General features: G+C 31.7%; 2 protein-coding genes across 3 annotated transcripts in view; one reads left to right on the plus strand and one right to left on the minus strand.

The window, feature by feature from the left end:
• LOC136971115 (piggyBac transposable element-derived protein 4-like) overlaps window positions 1-11,413 on the plus strand; it is a 47,288-nt gene extending 35,875 nt beyond the window's left edge. For both annotated transcript variants that reach the window (XM_067265592.1, XM_067265591.1), the window contains exon 6: window positions 9,495-11,413. In XM_067265592.1, the coding sequence (XP_067121693.1) occupies window positions 9,495-11,245 (1,751 nt within the window). In that variant the 3' untranslated portion in view covers window positions 11,246-11,413. The remainder of the gene's footprint in view (window positions 1-9,494) is intronic.
• Window positions 11,414-16,329: 4,916 nt separating this feature from the next.
• LOC136971127 (techylectin-5A-like) lies at window positions 16,330-19,079 on the minus strand. The gene is made up of 6 exons (XM_067265605.1): window positions 18,995-19,079; window positions 17,992-18,141; window positions 17,741-17,919; window positions 17,518-17,623; window positions 17,191-17,355; window positions 16,330-16,631 (listed from the first exon to the last, which is right to left on the minus strand). Exons 2-6 carry the CDS (start codon window positions 18,116-18,118, stop codon window positions 16,387-16,389), a joined length of 822 nt encoding a protein of 273 aa, XP_067121706.1. The 5' UTR covers window positions 18,119-18,141; window positions 18,995-19,079; the 3' UTR covers window positions 16,330-16,386.
• Between the last annotated feature and the right edge of the window lie 2,694 nt (window positions 19,080-21,773).

Raw genomic sequence — 21,773 nt, forward strand, 5'->3', positions numbered from 1 at the left:
TTGGAAAATTCAAATTAAATCATACAAATAATTAAGCTTATTTACCATATAATTTTCTGCCTAATGTTAACTGATAAATTAAACAGAAATTTTTTAAATTAACAAATTTAAAGTGTTGTTTTATGTTATACGTTAATAAACATGATGCGTCATCATCAGATGTTGATTAATAGGATGTGATGACTTCAATTTTACTTCTATGAATGACCTATTTTTAGCACGGTGCTAATTAATGGACTATTTGATATCCAAATCACATTTCTCTACAACAATGAGTTGTACAATTTTTTTCTGAAAGATTGTTTAAGAAACAAATCAATTTTTGCAAAATAAAAAAATTTATTTGTCTTTTTTATTATTTTTTTTATTGACTATTTATTTTTGAAAAGGTGACCATACAAAAAAATTACGTACACAGAACCTTTTACGGTGTGATAACGCATAAATATCGACAAACAAACTTTTTCGAACCCCCTTCTGGGCTCTTTATCACGCCATAAAAGATTCTGTGTACATAATTTTTTTTGAAGTAATTATGGTGTGGTGAGTAGCGAGTTATTTAGGTGACTATATTTTTTATAATGATTTAAAATTTATTATTGAACTATATCTGTGAAAAATATGAAAATTAAAGAAAAAATATGATTATAAAATGATGAAACTTCTGAAGCTATCAATCAAGACAATTTAGAAAAACTTTATAAATGCAGTTTATTAATTTGTAAATTTTTTGTGCAAGAATCCAGTGAATATTTTATTTTAGTTCAAGCCAGCAAGAAATTTACTCATTAAATGGTGTCAAAAAGAATTCTGAAATAAAAACAGAGTTTAATAAAGCAATTTAATATTTAATTGCTTTATTAAATTGTAATTTCCATCAGCCCCCTTTTACAAAAATCAGTTTACTTTTTAGTTTTGTTTCAGTTACAGTTTTCTATGAAAATTGAAACTGTGGTTCAGTAAGTGAGACCAGTTTGTCCTTACTGCAAGAACATAACTGTGTAAATAGGCAGTGATGTAACAAGTGACTGAATAGATTAGAAATAATGTAAACAATGTTCTAATTTCACTTCTAAAACACAGTTTTCCTGCATTTTAGCAAATTTTCCAAATTAACATCTACAGGCTTAACTGAGGTGTTACTCCATTTTATTGTAATTTTTTGTGGCTATTGCTGTAATATTATTTTATGTAATGCAAATTTCCTCAGGACTGCTTTAATTTTTCCCAAACTTTGTTCATGCAATTACCATTGTCTTTTTTCTATTATATTGTAATCACTTATTTTTTGTAATGACAAATTCCTGTGAAACACTGGTATAATTTAAAGTAATTTTCAGTACAGTACCTTGCCTGGGTACATATGATGATATGGTTGGGTATGGAGATCCACAAGCATGATATGCTGTTCTGTGAAGATTTGCTTGCAGATGTTGCAACTGCTACTCCAGATTCTTCACATTTGTAGATATGACTGAAACTGACATCTTACCCAGTTTCACAAATGCTCAATGGGTGACAAATGTAGAGACCAGGAAGGCCAAGGAAGTAAGACAATGTGCAAAGGCATTCCTGGGAAACCCTAGCTGTGTTTTGGGTCATGCATTATCTTGCTGAAAAATGCATTTGCAGCCCTGAGATGAAAGGCAACTGATGAGGGTGTAGGATTTTTTTTTTGTATGGAATAGTATGTAATATGATGAATTTTGTTTTTTACTAAGAAAAATAACTTGTTGAAGCAATTCTTTTTATTTTATATTTGTATTGATTAATGTTCTAACTATCACAAAATAACAAACCTAATAACTGTAGATTTTATAAATAGACAACAACTAACCTGTTATACGTAATGCCGTTGAATTTAAAGAACGAGTTAAAGCAGATCAGGTGTGCCATTTCGAGGATGTCAGGTTGTAACGTGCTGTCTTGAGTGATGTTCATAGGTGTATCCCTTATTGTGCAAAATACCTATGGGTAGCTCAGTTGCAGGAGACCTCTGTGAGCTTGTAGTCAGATAACCTGTTATACATAAAGTAATACATTACGGCCGTATGACAGCCATTTGTAGCCCGATAATTCGGTATTGGTTGGTGTCTTTCTTTATGTGGATTTTAACTACCTTATTTAAACAATTTGAATGTGTAATCATCAAAAAATATTAAAATGATAAATAGTGTATTTTAAATTATATTTTTAAACAATATCATATAACAGTAAATTTCAGAGGAGGGATTATTTTAAATGGAAATGAGTGATATTAAATTGATCATGATGATAGTGGTTACAAATCACAATTGTTAATATATAATTTAAATGAATATTATTATATTTATCAGTACAACACACTTCAAACAATCCTCCAGATGCTTAGTGACAAAATTTATGGGTAAAATGATTTCAGTTCCTTCTGAGTTCTGCTTCATGTTTTCCTGCTTTCCTTTAGCTTCAATTCATATTCCATCTAATGTTCAAATTTAAATTAAAATGCTACATGGTTCAATGAACATATAAAACTGCATCACAACATAATATGGTGGGCTACATTGATTGGATGGATTTCCGTAGAAAGCACCAGATTGTACATTGCTCACCAAGCATATGAAATTTCTCAACATAGCTCACCAAATTACAAGGAACATTTTAAAAGAAAGCAGAAAACCTGAAACAGATCTCAGAAGGAGCCTGAGAATATGTATGTTTACTTGGGAATTTTGTCACTGACCACCTGGAGGTTTTTTAGGTGAACACTACTTATATTTTATAGTTTATATAATTTTTTTCTTTTTTGAGTAGTAATTAGTGTTATACTGTTACTGTTAAAAAAAGTTAACTATTTGCATACATGCATTCAAGACAAGAGAATGAATCATTATATCTGATTATGTGGAATTCCAATCAATTAAGATTTTATTTTAAGTGAATTCTGGAAGAATAATTTGTCAATAAGGACAAGGGAATGTAATACAATACAGTTTACTTCATATAAATCTGGATAGTTCTTGAGCTTGTTTTTGAGAACTGAAGTTTTAAAAGGAATTTATTCTGGTAACTTCTCATAACAACATTAGATTTTAAATAATGAAAGAAATTTTATTATAAATAAACTTTTATTTGTTTTAATAAATACTGCTGTAAATAAAATTGAGTGCTTCATTGTATAATGATAATTAAGTGAAACATTTTTCTTTTAGCACCATAAATATGGTTTCTCCTATATTATTTTGTCCAGCAAAGTGGATTCAAATAGACCATTGCCTAATAATAATCCATTTACAGATGTGAAAATTGCAGAATGAAATCAGTAGATCTTGTTCAAACTTTTTGACAAGTATGAATGTTTACAGACTGACCAAGAGCCAATAGGAAATGTTTTCTATTATAGGGGCTTGTGATGAAAACTTTGTTGAGCTAATAAAAAAAATCCATTTTTATATGATCAGTCTTGGAGAGAATATCATAATATAGTAAAATAAATAACAACAACATAACAACCTGATAAATAACAACATATGGATGAAAATTTTGGAAGAATTAAAAATTGTTTATAATTCCACTCTTGTCTGCTGTTGGACAGAATAAATATGGTGGAAAATGATAAGTGTGATTGAGTATCCATTTTCATGTTCTGTAACAGACATGATTGAAATGGACAAAACTTCCATGTAATAACCCATGGGCAATTAAGTGGAATATTTTTCAATAAAAATTACATTCAAAACAGCAATGCCTCATGTAAATATCCATGGATGATTAGGTTGTTCAAATTAATCTAAAGTTATTTCAACTAATGATGGGAGTATTCAAATGCAAGAATTGAGAACTAATTGTGAAAGTTCTTCTTCTGAAGAACTTATGCTAGGTATTTGAATATTTCTTGGATACAATACTTATGAGCTTAGAACTGCTGCAAACTAGAGCTTTGCAATAGCAAAACATTAGCAAACGTGTGCTAGCACACCTGATGACATCAAAGGCTCCGACCGTTTCTTCGCGTCCATGTGGTAATTCCTTTGCTAGCACAGTGATACAAGCTTATGCTCGCTGTTGACAGAATTCATCAGATGGAGCAGTCACACTAGCAAGAGAGAGTGGGGAAAATGGATGACTGCATGAACATGTCAAGTGTTGAAAAAGAAATAATAGAATTCTATCGATGTAAGTAATTTACATGATTAATACATTCAGTATTGAAAAGAAAATAGTAAAAATGTTGTATATAAATATTTTCAGCTAGTTAAACCTAACTAGGCTTAACTAGCCTAATATGGGAAAAACTAAGTTAAGACTAACTAGGCTTAACTAGTAGGCATGTTTTTCCCATGCTGTTTCCAAGTTCGGAACAAAAACTGACTGATCACAAGTAGAGGTTATAATAAAATCTTTGTTCTATAGCCAATCCACATCTGTGGAATTCAAGTCATGTGGACTACTACAAAAAGAACAAGAGGGATTCCACACTGACACTATTAAGAGAGCTTTTAGCTTCTGAACCCAGAATCAACCTCACTTGTAAGTAGATTATGTTTTATTTGGTGTGGGCTAGTATATTTAGTAATACAATTTGGTCTAATTTGCACAATTAGTAATACAATAATTTAAAACTACTGCAATTATGTTTAGAAGATGCCAGAAATAAATTATAGCCTATATCTTATCTTGCATAGACAAGGCAAGTTTATCACAGTGATAGCAGCATTTCCAAATTATACGCTTACATAAACATATGATACAATAGGCAATATACATGTATGATAGTAATAGGCTATAGTCTATTCAGTCATATCCCAATTATCAAAGTGTCTAGCAAAGTGAAAATAACAACTTTAACATTTCCATTATAATTTACAGCAAACAAGATCCTTAGCAAAAAAATTCAAAAATATGAAGGATGCATACAAGAGGGAACTGTCAAAGCTGCAAAAATCAAAGTCGTCTGGAGTAGGCACCAATAATGTGCACAAAATCAGATTTCTGTACTTCAACCAGATGGATTATCTGAGGGACTCCATGCAGGCAGACGAAAGTGAGGATACCATCAGCCTCAGCACCTTTCTTGAAAATGTAAGTGCGAACATAATGTAGGCTACATTACTGTATGGTATGATGGTGGCAACAGTATAATTGCTTACCTAGAACACTGATTGTCTCCTTGTACCAATTATGGATGATTTGATGTACGAATATCACATTCTAATGTGTGCATTAGACATGCACACTACACATGTAGTGTACATGTCTAATGCAGTGCTGGTATTGATTTCAGGACAAGTTTAGACAACCCATAGTTACAGAAGAAAGAGAGGACTTGATGTACACTGAAGCAAGTGAGTTCCAAGTGCTATCTTTCACAATAAATCAAAGCATGGAGCCAAATATCCCAGCTAGTAGCCATGCCTCAATGAACTCAGGAAGCCATTCAGTAACACCAATGACATCAAACAGCCAGTAATGTAGTCCCCATCCAATGGACAATGGAGTTACAGTTGGCAGACAAGAGAATAAAAGAAAATGACAGAAGATATTGCATGTGTCATCTCCCTCCCTTTATTCAGAGCTCTATAAAAAGGGATGTAGACTACCTGGCAAACAAGCCAAGCTACTCTCCATCATGTGTAGAACAAAATTTTGGTAACCAAGTCACCCTCAGCTTAATGAACATTAGTGAAGACCTGCAGGAAGAAGCAAAATACGAAATACAGGGTATTTTGTTGAAATATTACAATCAATGACCAATTTGTTAAAGCAATAAAGTAACATTTGTTTGGCAACGCATTAGTCTACTTTATCATATTATGTTTAATAAATGTTTGTTTTATTATATCATTTTTAATGATCTCAATTGTACATAAACAATGTCTGCTACACAAAATGATATTACCAGTATACTGCACAAACATTGGACATGAAGAATGCTTTGAAGTTCTCTCTCACAGCTTTTGCTTCTGTGCTGTAAAAGTTGGAGTAGGTGGTGGCACTTGTGAAAGATGTAGATCTGTCCTGGGCATTACAGAAATCACCAGCATAGTGATACCAGTTTCCACATCTTTTCTGTCCACATAATTGATTGGCCATGATACTGTGCTTTCATAGCTCCTTAAAAAGTTGTGAAGTGCACAACCAGCAAGTACTAATATGCACACTTTGGTTTCAGCAGTATGGGATCCAGAAACACCCGTAATCTGTTTGTGAAAATTCCAAAAGTGTCTCCACTACTTGGTGGCCACATGAAATTCTAAAAATCAATCAAAAGATAGAGCACTAGTTGGATTAAATATATCAATTTTCCAAGATCATGGTTTTTTTTTTATTATACCATCAACCCTTTTCCCACTGGTATAATGCTTCAAGATACAGCTGCATTAGCCACTGAATGCTTATGTGTAATTGCATATCCATTCTTCCAGAATCAAGTCGTTTCCACCATAAGGTTAGAGGATATACGGTTTCAATCCAAAAGCGTCATTGGCTAACAAGACGTATGGAGTGGATATGTCTTGACCTGGAAGTGGATGGGCTGGAGGCATGTCAAGAGCATTTACATCTATAAGTTCCTTCAAGTTACATTTGTTCCACACACCTCCGTCACTGATCTTGTGTGCCAATGTCAACATATCTAGAAAATGTAAAAACTGGTAGTAAACAACGTTGTTGAAAATGCACTTGTTTTCTATTTTGATATTCACATTGTTGTTAATAAGGCATTGGAAATCCAGAATAGACTTAGTTTCTTACTTCCTGCACATCAACTTACCAAAATATATAATTTGCATCCACAACTGCTAAAAGGACAATGGATTCTGTTCCCTTGTAATTATGGTAATGAGAACCACTGTTGATGGGCTTCCTCATCACAATGTGCTTCCCATCAATGGCCCCCAAACAATGGGGCACACTGATCTTGAAAGTGCTTGGAAACAGCCATCCAATGTTCTTTTGAGGTTGGCACTTGAAATGTATATTTCAAGTTATCGTACAAAGCTGCACATGTTTCCATGATTTTGTAGAATATGGTTCTTTCACCAATTCTGAACTCCCATGATAAGTCTCTAAATGTAATTCCTGTGGCTAGAAACTGGAGCATAACAGTGAGTCTCTCAGCAGGAGATATTGGTTTCCCAAACTTTGTTCTTTGCTTCTGAATTCTGGGGGAAATTGGGTGCAAAAGATGCTCAAACTGGTTTTCTATTAGCCACCACCTCCTGGAAATAAACATGCAATTTGTTAATTAGATTTGTGCTTTGGACAGTATGTACATAAAAGGGCATCAAACTCCCTATGTCCTGTTAATTGCTATCATAGCCAATATACAGTACCTGTATGAAGTAGGATCCTCACATCTCAACTCCAGATTTAAATTCAGGAAGGCCCCTTTATCTGTTGCCCTTTTTATCCATGTTCTGGTAGGCCCCTGCTTTCTATGCTGTTTGTTTTTATGTTGTTTTTCTAACAACGATACGATGATAGCACACACTGAATAATCTGTTTTGTCTTCGCAATCACCCATTCTTTTCGTCGAACAACTATACCATACAATTAACAATTGTATGGTATAGTTGTTCAACAATTAGCTAGCACACCTAGCTCAAAGGGATAGACAGTTGATAACATGTCTTTGCATGGATTGTGAATAGTGTGCCACCTTTTCAAAATTGCTGACCCGGACATTTTAAAGTTAGGTTGTTATACCGAGGCATCTGCATTGTAGGTGGGATATGTTTGGGTTTTTTTTAACTCTCTCTGCCCTGTGGGGACTAAGAGGGCCTCTTTTAGCAAGCCGATTATGGGTTCTGCCAGGCCCACAATGGAGCGACCGGATGGTGAGGGATGGGGCCCAACATATCCGAAAGGACCACCCCTTGAAAAATTCTTTTTCGACTCAGTCAAATTCTATCCCAGGTTCCCCAGAGCAGTAGGCTGCTATCGCTCGGCCATCTGGCCATCAAATTAGTTTGGGCAGAGGTGTAAAGTTAGAGATGTATTTTATAGCTTAATAAGCTATCATATTGATATTTTCTGACATTTGAAATTATGTTTCAGTTCATGTTAGTCTTTAACTGTTTATAAAAACACATGTCCAACACAACGTTCTTGCACAAGATGTGGATTTGATTCTAATTTTAAATATTTGTGTTCTATTTTGTTCTACATTCCATCACTTGTTTTTTGTATCACCTGAGGAAGAACTATTATTGTTCGAAAACATTTGTGATATATTTATCTGTCATATTACCCGCACCGGTAACAGGTTCCAAGTACATGATTGTTAAAATAAAATACTCGCAAATATTTTTATAAATTTGTTTTATCATAATTTTACAATTTCTATGAAAACCAGACAAATTAATAATTAATCGGGAGCATGAATTTAAAAACTGGCCTGGTGGCAACACTAGTTGCTAATCTCCTATGATGCAGCACTTTTATGCAAGCAAACATAGTGTAGTTTGAGGCTGCTTCATGCCCATGCTATTAGCAACTTTTGCTAGCTTAGCTAGCAAAAGTTGCTTATAGCCTCATGTGAAAAAAGGTGGGGCTTTGGAGCAAGACCAACCATATGCTAGCTGTCACTTCTTGTAGTTTGCAGCAGCTCTTACAAGACAGCAAACAAGTCATTTCAAGTACAAAAACTTACTTAGTGTCTTTCTTTGTCATTGGAAATTGTAATTTACATTAAATAATAGATCAGAGAATAATTTGATTACTGATTAATTAGAGGATTAAAATTCCTCAAGAAATCATTAACAACAACAGAGATTGAAGCTAGCATTTTTAATCAACTTGTTCTTGAATACCCAGTAGTAGTTAGTAACTACTCTATACAAGGTAAATTGGTAACATTAAGTTACTTTATTCTCGTTGTTGTCACAAGTTATATCTGTTGCTTGTTCTCGAGAAGTTGATTCTCAGAAGCTCATTTAATTCCTGAAAGTTCTCAATTTGTAAAAGTATTCAATCCTCCCCTGGTTAATTCTAACAAAGACTAATAGTAACAAAGATCCTGTGTTTGTAGATCCTCTTTTCATGTGATCTTTGTTTCTCTGTCTATTCCAAGAACAATTTTGGATCTTCAGTTATTATGTTCTATGATGATTGTAAATCACTCTGTTTTGAAGAATTTTTTTGTGTTTAGGCAAGCTTTACTATATAAACTATCTGGCCATCCTTGAATTGTATGTAATAATTTTGCATTTTATGTACAAATCTGAAGATGGATTGTAAGTAATGTCAATTTCAAATGAAAATTTTCAGTGAAATTTAAATTTTAATTTATTTGAACAGAAATTAATGAATTATCTTTAATTGGGAATGCATTATATCAATACAAATTGCTAGATCTTCAAATTTGAAACTTTTTTTTATAAATTCTGTATTTTATAGCTTAATAAGCTATCATATTGATATTTTCTGACATTTGAAATTATGTTTCAGTTTAATATAAACTTGTAGATGATATTAATCATTTTTATAAAAACTATGTATTTGAATGTTTTCAGATGAAGAAGAACTGCAGCAAATTTTATTTGAAAGTGATGATGATGAAGATGGAAGTGTTCACAATGACAGTGATGGTGATTTATTGTATGAAGCTGATATTGAAAGTGATGATGAAGAAATTGATTTATATTCTATTTCCGAAGAACTTTTTCAAAATGTTGCAGATACAAGTGCATCTACGTCAACATTAACAGGATCTCCATTGTTGGAAAATCCTTTTATTTCTTGGTCCTCAAATGTGGATAATAGTAAAATATTTTTGAGCAGCTTTGAGAATAATTCAGGTCCTGTACATAATCTACCGCCTGGTTCTCCTTGTCATTCTTATTTCAAATTGTTATTCACGGAAAATATGGCAGAAGACATTCGAATAAACACAAACAAATATGCAGAATTTGTTGCCAAAAGTACTGGTATAATTGATAAATTATGGACACCAATAAAATCGACATCAGAAATATGGGCTGTAATCTCAATTATTCTTATTATGGGTATAGTAAAATTGCCTGCAGTTCACTATTATTGGTCTAGCCATCCCGCGCTTGGGAACGAGATGATAAAGAAACTAATGCCACGAAATCGCTTTCAGAGAATACTCAAATATTTTCATTTATCTAACAGAGAAAAAGAATTGCCAAGAGAAAATCCTCAATTTAATTTGCTTCAAAAATTGGAGCCATTTATGTCTTTTCTGAAAGAAAATTATCAAATATATCTTTCTCCTCCTCAAAATCTTTTGATCTCTGAAGCACTGTTTAAGTACAAAGGGCGTTCAGGAGTAGTACAATATAAACCATTGAATATGGCAAAACATGGGCTGAAAATTTGGATGCTTTGCACATCAAATAATGAATATGTGTATAATTTTGAAGTATGCTTTGGGGGAAATGACACAATACCGTGTAGTGGGAAAGGACAGGGTTATGATGTTGTAATGCAGTTGACACATGTTCTGCATCAACCATTTCATCATTTGTATTTCAATAGAGTTTTTTCAAGTATACAATTGATGATAGATCTGCTTGCGAAAAATATTTATGCCTGTGGAACGATATTTCCTAACAGAAGGTATCTTCCCACAACCTTAAAAGCATTAAAATGTAACCAAAATGAAATATTTGTTCAGCAATGCAAAGAATGTCCAAATTTACTATACTCAACTTGGTATGATAATAAACCCATAAACATTGTTTCTACCAATGAGAAAATGGGTATCACATACATGAAAAGAAGTAAAGGAGGGGAACTGAATATAGCACCTTCTACATGCCCTACTGTTTATTCAAATTTTAATAAGTTTATGGGTGCATTTAATTTTGTTGATCAAAACAGAATATATAATATTTCAAGAAAATCAGCTAAGTGGTGGTTTTATCTATTTTGGTTTTTGCTGGATACCACCCTACAAAATGCTTATTATTTATATGTTCTGACCAATAATCCTTCGACAAAGAAAAGGATGGATGTCCGGCAGTTCAGACTTCAGGTCATCGACGGCCTGTCAAGAAATTTCAGCAGCCGCAAAAGAAGGGGTAGAGTTAGCGAAGTAATTGCACCGATTACCGAAGGAAATGTGCATCTGCATAAAAAGGTGAAAATTGATGGGCGAAAGAGAACGTGCGTACAGTGTCGGCGGCACAATCGTAAAACTATTTCGAATCGATGCATAGAAAGCTCTTGGGAATGTACTTATTGCAATGTCTGTTTATGTGCAAAATGCTTTGAACCATATCATCAAGAAAATATGTAATTTTGTCATTCCATAAAAAAAAATTTAGTTTTAGAATTATAATTATAAAAATATTCTGTTTAATATTTCTGTTTATATTAAAAAAATCTTCTGTTTATAATATAACTTGTTATAAATTGTAAATAAACTTATTTTATATAAAACTGTAAATAAATTCATTTTATATAACTCGTATTATGTTTTTATATAACTCTTGAAGATATTTAGCCAGAATTATAGCAGCTATTAATGTAAGAAATCTAAAATTCATCTAGTATAATATAGATAAAATTTTACCATCAAATGAAAAGTTGCTATAAACTTTTATGCATTAATTTTGAAATTTAAGATATAAATATTTTAGAGAGGATATCAATGTACTTAGGTCTTTTTTAGTTTTTTCCCTTTTCATTTGTGACTATTATCTTTTTGCACTTTTTTATGACTCATTCAGTCATATCATATTACAAATGATAGATCTCAGGTGATTTACATTACATGAAAACATCTAAATGATTATGGATAGTTAATCAATATGATTGAATGTAGTTTGTGTTGTTTTAATTTATTTCTATCAGAATGAATCATTTTAAGCAATATATTTGAATGGATCATTTGTTTAAAAAAAAAAAGAAAATTGAAATAAATTTGATGTGTTCAAAATAAATAAAAACTAAAGTTCCATCCATTTTTTTAATTTCGCTAATAATAATAAAAATTTAACAAGAGCTCGAACTATGAAAATGTAAAGTTTATTCGAATATTTAATTTTATTACATAATAAATGAAGGAAAATTTATATCAATAAGTTTAAGGTTCATAATTAAGATTTGTATAATATAACTTTGAATGTACAAAATGATCATAATATATAGTTTTATTTTGTTGTTTATTAGGAGAGATTTAATATAAAGCTTTCTTAATTCGAAGTCTTGGTGTGGGGTATTTTGAAAGATCAGATGATAATGCTGACATTTAGACCCTTATAAACCAAATAATATGAATTTGATATGTACAAAATATTTGGCTAGTTGTGCTTTGTTCATTTATCTAAAGATTTTCACACATTTTGAAAACTATAAATATTATAGTATATATCTATATATATATATATATATATGATTTATTGCAATGTGTGAATTTGTATATGAAAATAATCTGTCTTTCAGTTTTAATTGTGAGTATTTCATATGGTATATATTGAATTTCTGTTTGAAATTATTAATTTGAAATTCAATAAATTAAAAAAAACATTTAATTCTGATATTTCACATTGCAATCAAAAAAAAAAAAGAAATGCAATTGTTTGATTTCAGATTTCATCTTATACTATTAAATAAGAAAAATTAAATTTTAACATTTCTTATAGACATTATTGCTGATTTACTTACCAACTACGTAACTTCTGTGTGTATGTTCAATATGGAAAAACTAATTTGATAACTGCTAACTTTGAATTTATTACGGTTACTTTAAAATGCTTAAAAAGTAAGTTATAAATATTGTGATTGATCTGTAACATAAAGTTCAGGTTTTAAAAGTATTGCTTTATCTAAATTGCCAATTAAAAAAATGTGATTAACATGTGATTATGTCATTAGGGCCTCAATGTCTGCAAATCTGATAGCAGTTCTTTTGTTTGCTTGTATTGATGGCCACTATTTTTTTAAAATATAAATGTATTATAAGATTAATGTAATGCTAAATATTTATACAATATTAAATGATGAAATTTCTATATTTATGAAAAATTATAAATGTTGATTTGAAAATGGTGTAAAGGAAAAATTTATTATGATTATTAAAATAAATGATGAACATAATTAAAAATGAAATTCCTTTAATAAATTAAATATAATGAGCAGTAATAATAACTGTTTTACTAGTGTTAAATGTTAAATATATGAATTGATTTTTCTAATTAAAATTTATTTTAACTTTAAAATCGATTTTAACATTTTAATACTTTTTATCACTTTTATACATATAAAAAGTGAGGAACATTACCATAAATTCATAGAATTGTTTAATATTGAAATGTTTATTTTTGTATCTAACAAAATTAGTTTTCTTAATTTATAAATTTTACATTATTACTTCTTACCTTAATTAGTATTTCAAAATGTACAAATTACAAATTAAAATAAACTATAATAAAGTTAATTATTTTTAAACCAGTTTAATCAAATTTGTTCATTAATTGTAAATACTAGCTGGTTCTGTCACTATCTAAATTTTCAGATATTAAAATTTTACCAAAGTTTTATATTTATATTACTCAGATTAAGATCTATAAGTATTATATAACAGAGTAAACTATTTTGACAAATACAGAAACCTTGATTTATTGAATATTTTAGCTCACAACATGTTTTTATGGAAGAAATTCAATTATAAAATGACTTTGTATTATCATTTTTGTGTATTTAATGGGTTTTAAAAGTAAATATGAATACTTTACACATCTCTGGAAGACGAAAAAAACTTCTACAAGCCTGTTCATTTTTACATTCTGAAATATATTCATAAGTCATTATAAAAATACTTGCATATTAAACAACACAAGAAAAATGAACAAAATATTTGATTTTCTGCTAGTTTGCAGACTTCTGTAAAAGAACTGTCCATAAATTACATAATGTAGATATGACCAGGTAAGTGCACAACCATTTAAATACATAATGTAGATATGACCAGGTAAGTGCACAACCATTTAAATACATAATGTTGGATTCTCAAAACCACGACACATGTTTGCTTCTGAAGTGTTGCATAGTGAACCATGCTTTTTGTCATGCTCTGTACGTTATACACGTGATTAATAAGATAACGTGCCGTGTATCATTCCTTACTACAATGGGGTGCATTTATGCAACAACATTATGGAGCATTACAGGGGTTGAAAAGTGTACAAATATTATCTTAATATTTTAAGAAACACGAGTTTTATAATGCTTAAACAGTTTTAAATACGATTAGGAATTAAAATCAAAGTTACTTACGTTGCTGTTTTCTTTTAATGAAACAAAGACGAAAAACATTAGGAAAGTGCGATTTTAAAGATGGCGGATTTGTAGCAGACGATTTTAGCCTCGTTATTCACTTCCGGTTATTTTTGGGCGCTTATTTTATAGCCCAAGTTTTATTTAATATATATGTTAATATATGAAAAATAATAATTTGAAATAAAAATTATTTAAAATGATATAACTTAACAAATTTTATTTTAATAGTTCGTGAATTGTCTGAACTATGCGAGTTGACGTCATAATTTGAAGATCGGTTTTTATTTTAAAAACATATTTATTAATAATATAAAAGAATTTATTTTATAATTTCAAAAAAATATTTGTAAATTAACAGCATTCATATTTAAAATATGCACAAAATTCGATTCGAGCCGTAACCAAGAATTGAGTGTGTATTGTCGTGGTAACGAGAAACATCGATATCATAAGACCTAGGCATGTTTTCAAGTTTCCGGCCTTCTATCTTAATTATAAGTGGATGACGTTTGAGTTGCAAGATTTAAAGACATAATAAAATAAATTTAATACATCTTGATTAACTGGCTTTTGGGCCATCCGGTATTTTTATAGGATGCTGCAATCTAAATGCAAATTTTGTATTTATATAACAAAATGGTAAACAAAGTAGTAGTATTTCTTTTTTAAAAATTGTTGTTTATTACAATCGAAAATATTAGAAAAATATGAAAGTTTATGGCCGGAAGGCCGGGCGGCTTAGAAGGTGGTCTACCGCTCTGGGGGACCTAGGATCGATCGGGACGGATCGGAAAAAAACCAGGAATTTTTCGGGAGTGGTCCGTCCGAATATGTTAGGTCCCGGCCTGGCCCTCTCCACCCGGCCTCCATTGTGGGTCTGGCTTGCTAAAAGGATTATCTTAGTGCCCACAAGACGGAAAGAGTTGTAATTACATTTCCAATATAAAGGTGTTTATACAGGATACAACATTATATAAGATACAGATTATAAAGGTAGATTATACAGGATGTTTCATAAAATGCACTTTGATAACTGCTGATTTATACTTTTAATACATTTCCTGAAAAAATATCAATTAAATTGTTTAATTGTTACATGTTTTATTATAATTTAACACTAATCTAAGCACAAATAATAAATTTTTCGTATAGGTAACATTGATTTCAAGTTTCAAATTCTTCCTCGCTGATATCCATGCATCGTAGACATCCAGGTGTTAAAACAGTTTTCAGAAGATGAAAACAAAAATGCCTACTCAGTTTTTTCAAAATAATGGCCCCTTACACACTACATGACTCGTCTAAACCACTTACAAAAACACTTAGATCAACATTCTTTATATGTAGGCGCCAAAGCTTCTAAGTAAACATATACAGCCTGTTCTGAACGCTGAAATTTCGTTCTACGGAGTTGATTTTTAAATTTTGGAAATATAAAGAAGTTACAGGATGCGAGATCAAGTGAATACGGTGAATGGAGCAATAATGTTCTTGCTATCAAAAAAATAATAATAATAATAATAATATTAATTTGTTCGAGCAGCCGTATATGCTGGTGCATTGTTCTGATTTTGGACATTTGTTTCTCCATTGTTTCAAGAACTTTGGAATACATTCTGTTGTATAGTATTCAGCAGTCACTGTTCTGTTTTCAAGAGGAATTGTCGCTTTATGTCCTGTTTTACAAAAATGTGGCCGCCATTTTTTATTAGCGCATCTTGTTCTCCTAATCTTCATTGGTGGCTTTTCGTTATTGAAGCACCAAACCTAGATTGACTCTTTTCTGAATCATAGCAATGTATCTTAGTTTCATTGTGTACTAAAAATTTAACAACAACTTTAAATTACGGAACAGTTAGTTTTTGCATCTCTAAAACGTTTCTGAATGCCCTCCTTAAGTGATATAGAAATGTTTTCTAAGAAGCTCCTGGAAATTGTTGCATCTGTCTCTTCAATTGCTTGCGTTAAATCTAAGTTCTAAGTTTCATACATAAAAAAAATATGTTTAACTTTGAGTTTTGGGCTATGAAGTATGTACACATTTTAACTAGATACTCTGTATTAGTTTGAATGATGTTTTGATAAAATAATAGGTTTACACCAATCCACTGGAATAATTTACTATAGGAGAAACCACTAATAATGGAACAAAAATTATTAGTGGTTTCTCTTGATCTTCATTTCAACTGTAGACAAAGAATTCTTCATTTCAGTCCAGCCAGTCCATGTCATACCTTCGTTCTGGTCTTTAACATATAGTCCATTTAAATTTGAAGTAAAGCAATTATTATACCACCAAGCACTCTTAAAAATTTTCGCACAGTTCCAGATCGGATTTTGATCTCCATCCCTGTCAAATGTGCTGAACTTCATTTCGTTATGATATTTAGCTAAGGCATCACCTTTATAATAAACAAAACAAATAAACAAATTTTTAGAACTTTAACTGATCATTCTATATTTATCATATATGCAGCCTGGGAATATAATATAGGGCCTACTGATGAATAAACATTTATTTATTAATTATGGCCGAGTGGCTGAAGTTGCCTACCGCTCGGGGGGGGGGCGGAATCGAATCCGGACGAGTCGAAAAATGAACGATATCCCTCACGTGTATACGAATAAAACCCAAACCAAAGTAACCCATAAAAGGAGCAGGATCTCACGAGGCTAGACAATACATGGGGTCTACAGGCTAACTGAGTTCTATCGAAAGCAATAGCCAGTGTATATCAGGAAATTTACCATAAATACAGGTATGGCAGGGTGCCACTTGGCATGTACTTTTTCTTTTACATGCCAATTAATAAGTCTATGTCCATGCCTGTTTATAAATTAGTAATTATGTTAACAATTAGTATTGTTTCCAAATTTTACACGTAATAACTTCAAATTACTTCAAAATATTTATCATATGTTAAAACGTGAATGATAGTGTTAATAGAAAATGTGTTTTACCTGCATCTCCGACGTATCCCGCCACATGCAACATATATGACTCAGTTTCATTAGCAATCTTGAAATATTGATATTGAGCATAACCATGATTACCCTCGCTGTCTTTCATGTCAATTCTAAGTGAATAATTTCCCTGGTTTGTTAGAGAATGAAGTTTGTTGTTGCCTGATAAATTTATATAAATGTTTAATTTTAATTGTTTTAATTCGTGTATATTTCGACACAATTTTTAAAAAATTACTTAAAAACAAGCCTAATTACGGGAAGCCAACAGAGTTAACTTCTGAAGGGTCCCGTAAAGAAAATAATATACATATATACACATACCTAACCAGAAATCTTCATCTAGTTTACCGAATCCTTCTGAATAATTGTTCCAATTTCTAAAAAAGTAATCGAAAGGATGCCCAAAATTTCCTCTTCTCTGAAATACCTGTAATGTGTTTACTTTTTAATAAATGTAAACCTGGTTTTCTGTACATGGTTTTACAATTTTTACACAGTATTGAATGTATTATTATTGAAAATAATCTTTTAAATCTTAACTGACTGTCCATCCACCTCCATCCGTCTCCATGTCACAATATACTTCAAACACAATTGTTCTATTCACTGGCAATATCTCGTATATTCCTGATTTAGTAAAATATTTATTCTTAATATCAGTACAATCGCTTGGTTTCATTAGGTCTTCAGATTTCGGACCAACGTCTTTGTTCTTTTCGTAACCTTTACATCACATCAATCAGCGCATATAAAAATTATAAAAGAAAATATTGAAGAGTTAAGAAAATAACTTACGGTAGCGATTTGCATCGACAACGTTTCTCAATTCGTATGAAATCAGCATACTTTTAGCCAAAATATCTCCAGAAAATAGAATGGAAGCGACGTACAGGAAGCAAACAAACTGCATGTTGATTAACATCAATGGATGTTTAATTGAATAAGCTGTTAAATGATTAAATTTGTAAATTTTATTAGTGAAACATGATAAATATTTATAAATAAATATATTAAAGACGTAGATAAATAAGGAAATCTGAAGAGCGAGGATCAAGAAAGCATGATCGACATGGAAGGACTTATAATGCATAAAGAGAATTATGAAAAAAATAAATAATAGAGAAGCGATCAAAACGAAGATAGAGTTTGAAGCAGGAATAACACGAGAAGGAAATTAGGAAGAAGAAAGAAACAGATAAAAATGCAATGCCTAAACAATGCAACTGGCTATAGGGGGCTATAAAGTGACTATGCCCCCTAAAAATATAACAATGCCCACAGACAGGGCGAGCGGTTAGGGTACCTTGTTTTTTGTTTGCTTCTTTGTTTTAGTTAAGTTACGGCAACACAACACTTGAGCGATCTGCCTAGGGGAATGCTCACCAGGAAATCTTTTTAACTCTTTCCACCCTGTGGGCACGGAGAGGTCTTTTTCAGCAAGCCCGTTATGGTTTCGGCCACAATGGAGCGACCTGATGGTGGGTGATGGATCACTTCCCGAAAAATTTTTGTGGATTTTCGACCCGTACCGATTTGATTTCGGGTTTTCCAGATCGATAGCTGTTATCCTAACCGGCTCGCTAGTGGCCAACAGATCGTGGTTTCGCGCTTCGCCAGGACGAGCTGGTCACGTTGGGTTTTCCGGGTTTTCTCCACGTCTGTAACGCCTGTATAGGGCTTAAAGCTAACAGATGAAGGAGAAAAACAGAAAATTTATTATAAGTTGAAAATTAAAATTAAAAACTTACGTAACATTTAAACACAAAGAATATATTCAATGCAACATCATCCTATTTACCGCCATTTTATTTTGAAAATGTAACCAGTCCATATGAATTAATGTAAGCTTTCTTATAAAAATTATTCTTATCTTTATGTACCTTTTCATATTTCAACGAAATGAATTTATCAGAAGGATAATTATCTTCAGGATATACGAGTGACGTTATTAATTTCCTCCTTCCTCATTAGTTCTATATCGCACTTAAAAAGGAAGATATATATTTTATCAGATTTACAATTCACACGAAAACAATAAAGTAAATTTTTTAATATTAATTCTCGTATATATTCATTTATTACTAAAATTTAAGACTATAATATATTTAAAATACATTCTACAAGATATCTGTCATTGTTTTCACAATGCTTCGCTTATATCTGAGAAATTTTACAATTTTTGTAAGACGTAAGAGATATTCTGCTGAAAGATAATCTGGAGTATAGTTATTTACGTGCTTTATCAATAAGAAAAGTAAGTGTTGAGAAATGTTTTATACAGTAGACCCCTATAACACGGTAGATAAGTTTCGTGTTATATGAATCCGTCTTGTACGAGTCACTTAAATACATGAGCCAATCACAGCCCTTGTGCCGGGCTGTGATTGGCTCATGTATTTAAGTGACTCGTACAAGACGGATTCATATAACACTGAACTTATCTACCGTGTTATAGGGGGTCTACTGTTATAGGAGACATTGGAATAAACATTACACAAGTATGAGAAACTATGGGGTTGTTTTTATAATAATTATCATAAAATGAGACGTTTCATTATCATCCAAGACTGTCAGATAAATGTGAAGTCCGCAGTTTAGGGTCGATGATTTATAGAATAAATTGTAAAATTTACTGTTTAAAATGAAAATAATATTCTGTTAAATTTTAACGAAATTTTATCAGAGGATGCATCACGCGGAACTTCCTTTGAAGTGGAAGATGTAACAAACTTTCACTTCCCATATTATATGCGTAAATTCTCTAGAATTTGTAAAGAGAGAGATTTAGAAACGAAAAGTATTATGTTTAACGAAACAAAAATTAAATTTAATGGAAACAAAAATAAAAGTTACAATTAAAGTACATATAATGAACCGGGATTATAAATCTCGATTAAGTTATACTTAAATTCAAATCTTCCTACCTTACGTCTATTATCTATCACGTAGAATTATGCGCGTGAGAATAAGGATAATAACCAAAATTTAACTTACTTACTAACATCTACCTTACAGGCTATACACGTGAGAGAGTTTACATATGATATTAATTAACATACCACCTCTATTCTTGGTGGACTCGTTGTCTTCGAACAAGTTCGTAAAGTTCTATATTTTGCGTTGATAAACTCGCTTTTCTATGGAGTTTGTAGATCGGAGATTCTATGTAGTTTATGGAGCGCCTTCTTAAACGTCATTCTCAATCACCTTGGGATCACTCCTTCAGTCTTCTCGTTGGGAGATAGACGGACGGTGAACTCCAATTATTATGTGCGAGATTTTTAGCGAACTTTCTAGTTAAACATATATGGAGAACGCTAGTTACTCCTTCCTTCGATAGAAAGCTTTCGGCGAATTCGAACTAATGTATAAGGATATATGGAGAACTCCTAGCTTGTCTTCTACTGCGACGGAAGCCTTCGGTCAACTCCCTGAATTCGGCGCGAAAATCACTACTATTTCTCACCCTTACCCAATCAAATCTCACCTTCCAAAGGGGTAAAATTCCAGGTTCTATTTAGTGAGGATATGTATTTTTAACGACCTTATGCCATTTTAAGGTCAACAACGACGTTAATTCGCAAGGGGAAAGTGACAAACAAAATGTCAGCCATTTTCTATCTGATTCACGCGAAACTTTCTCCATGGAAACGTCATTTCTCTGCAAAGTTTTAACAAATTTTACATCGCTTAAAACAATTTTATATTTGACTTAAATTATAAAGGGGGTGTAAAGGCGAATCTCACATAAATGATTCTGCATACTTTATCAATAATTTTTTTTTATTCAGTGGCATGTTATCCTATGGGGAAAAGGGTAATTGCCTAAGATCCCCATTAACGGCGGCCTGAAATCAATCTTTTATAAGAAAATATTTTCCCAAAAAATTTCTCTGAAGAAAAATGTCTGAAGTCAATATGTACTATACGTGGGGTCCACGAATTCGAATTTGCCTAATACAATAGAAGCAATTGGCACGTTATATCTTCATGGGACCCACCCATGAAGATATAACGTGCCATTGCTTCTATTGTATTAGGGGAACTTTTATCAAATGAATTTTTTCCTTTGTCGAATAGTATATTCCTCGAATTCCTCGAAATGTAGCCCAAATTTTTTTTAAGTGTTCCAAAAAGTAGTAAGTCGCCCAAATGTAGTAACCTAGAGCCCTACAGATATCTCATCTCAATCTGCTACTCGTAGCCCAATCTGGCAATCTCGAAACCCAGCCGTATTTTATGAGATAAGAGAAAAACAGGTAGTCCACGGGTAAGGTGACACCCGAAAATGTGTTACTGTAAAAACAAAGCCATATTGACCGGATTAGAACTGTTCTTGGTCTACTGTTCTCTTATGGCATGGAGGCACTTTGAACTAAACCAATGGTTCTGAAATATTTTTAGAATTTCTTGAGTGACGGTCTCTTTACAATTTTTTAGATTGCTCGCGGACCCTTCAAAAATTAACTACAATTAACATATAGACTAACGTTACCAAAATATTTTTTGACAAATAATTATTTATTCAGAAAATGGTAAATCTTAGTCATAGAAATTTAATTGGATGGGTGCATCTG

This window comes from Centruroides vittatus, unplaced genomic scaffold (genome assembly GCF_030686945.1).
Source record: "Centruroides vittatus isolate TY-2023 unplaced genomic scaffold, ASM3068694v2 contig_2328, whole genome shotgun sequence".
NCBI classification, from domain to species: domain Eukaryota; kingdom Metazoa; phylum Arthropoda; class Arachnida; order Scorpiones; family Buthidae; genus Centruroides; species Centruroides vittatus.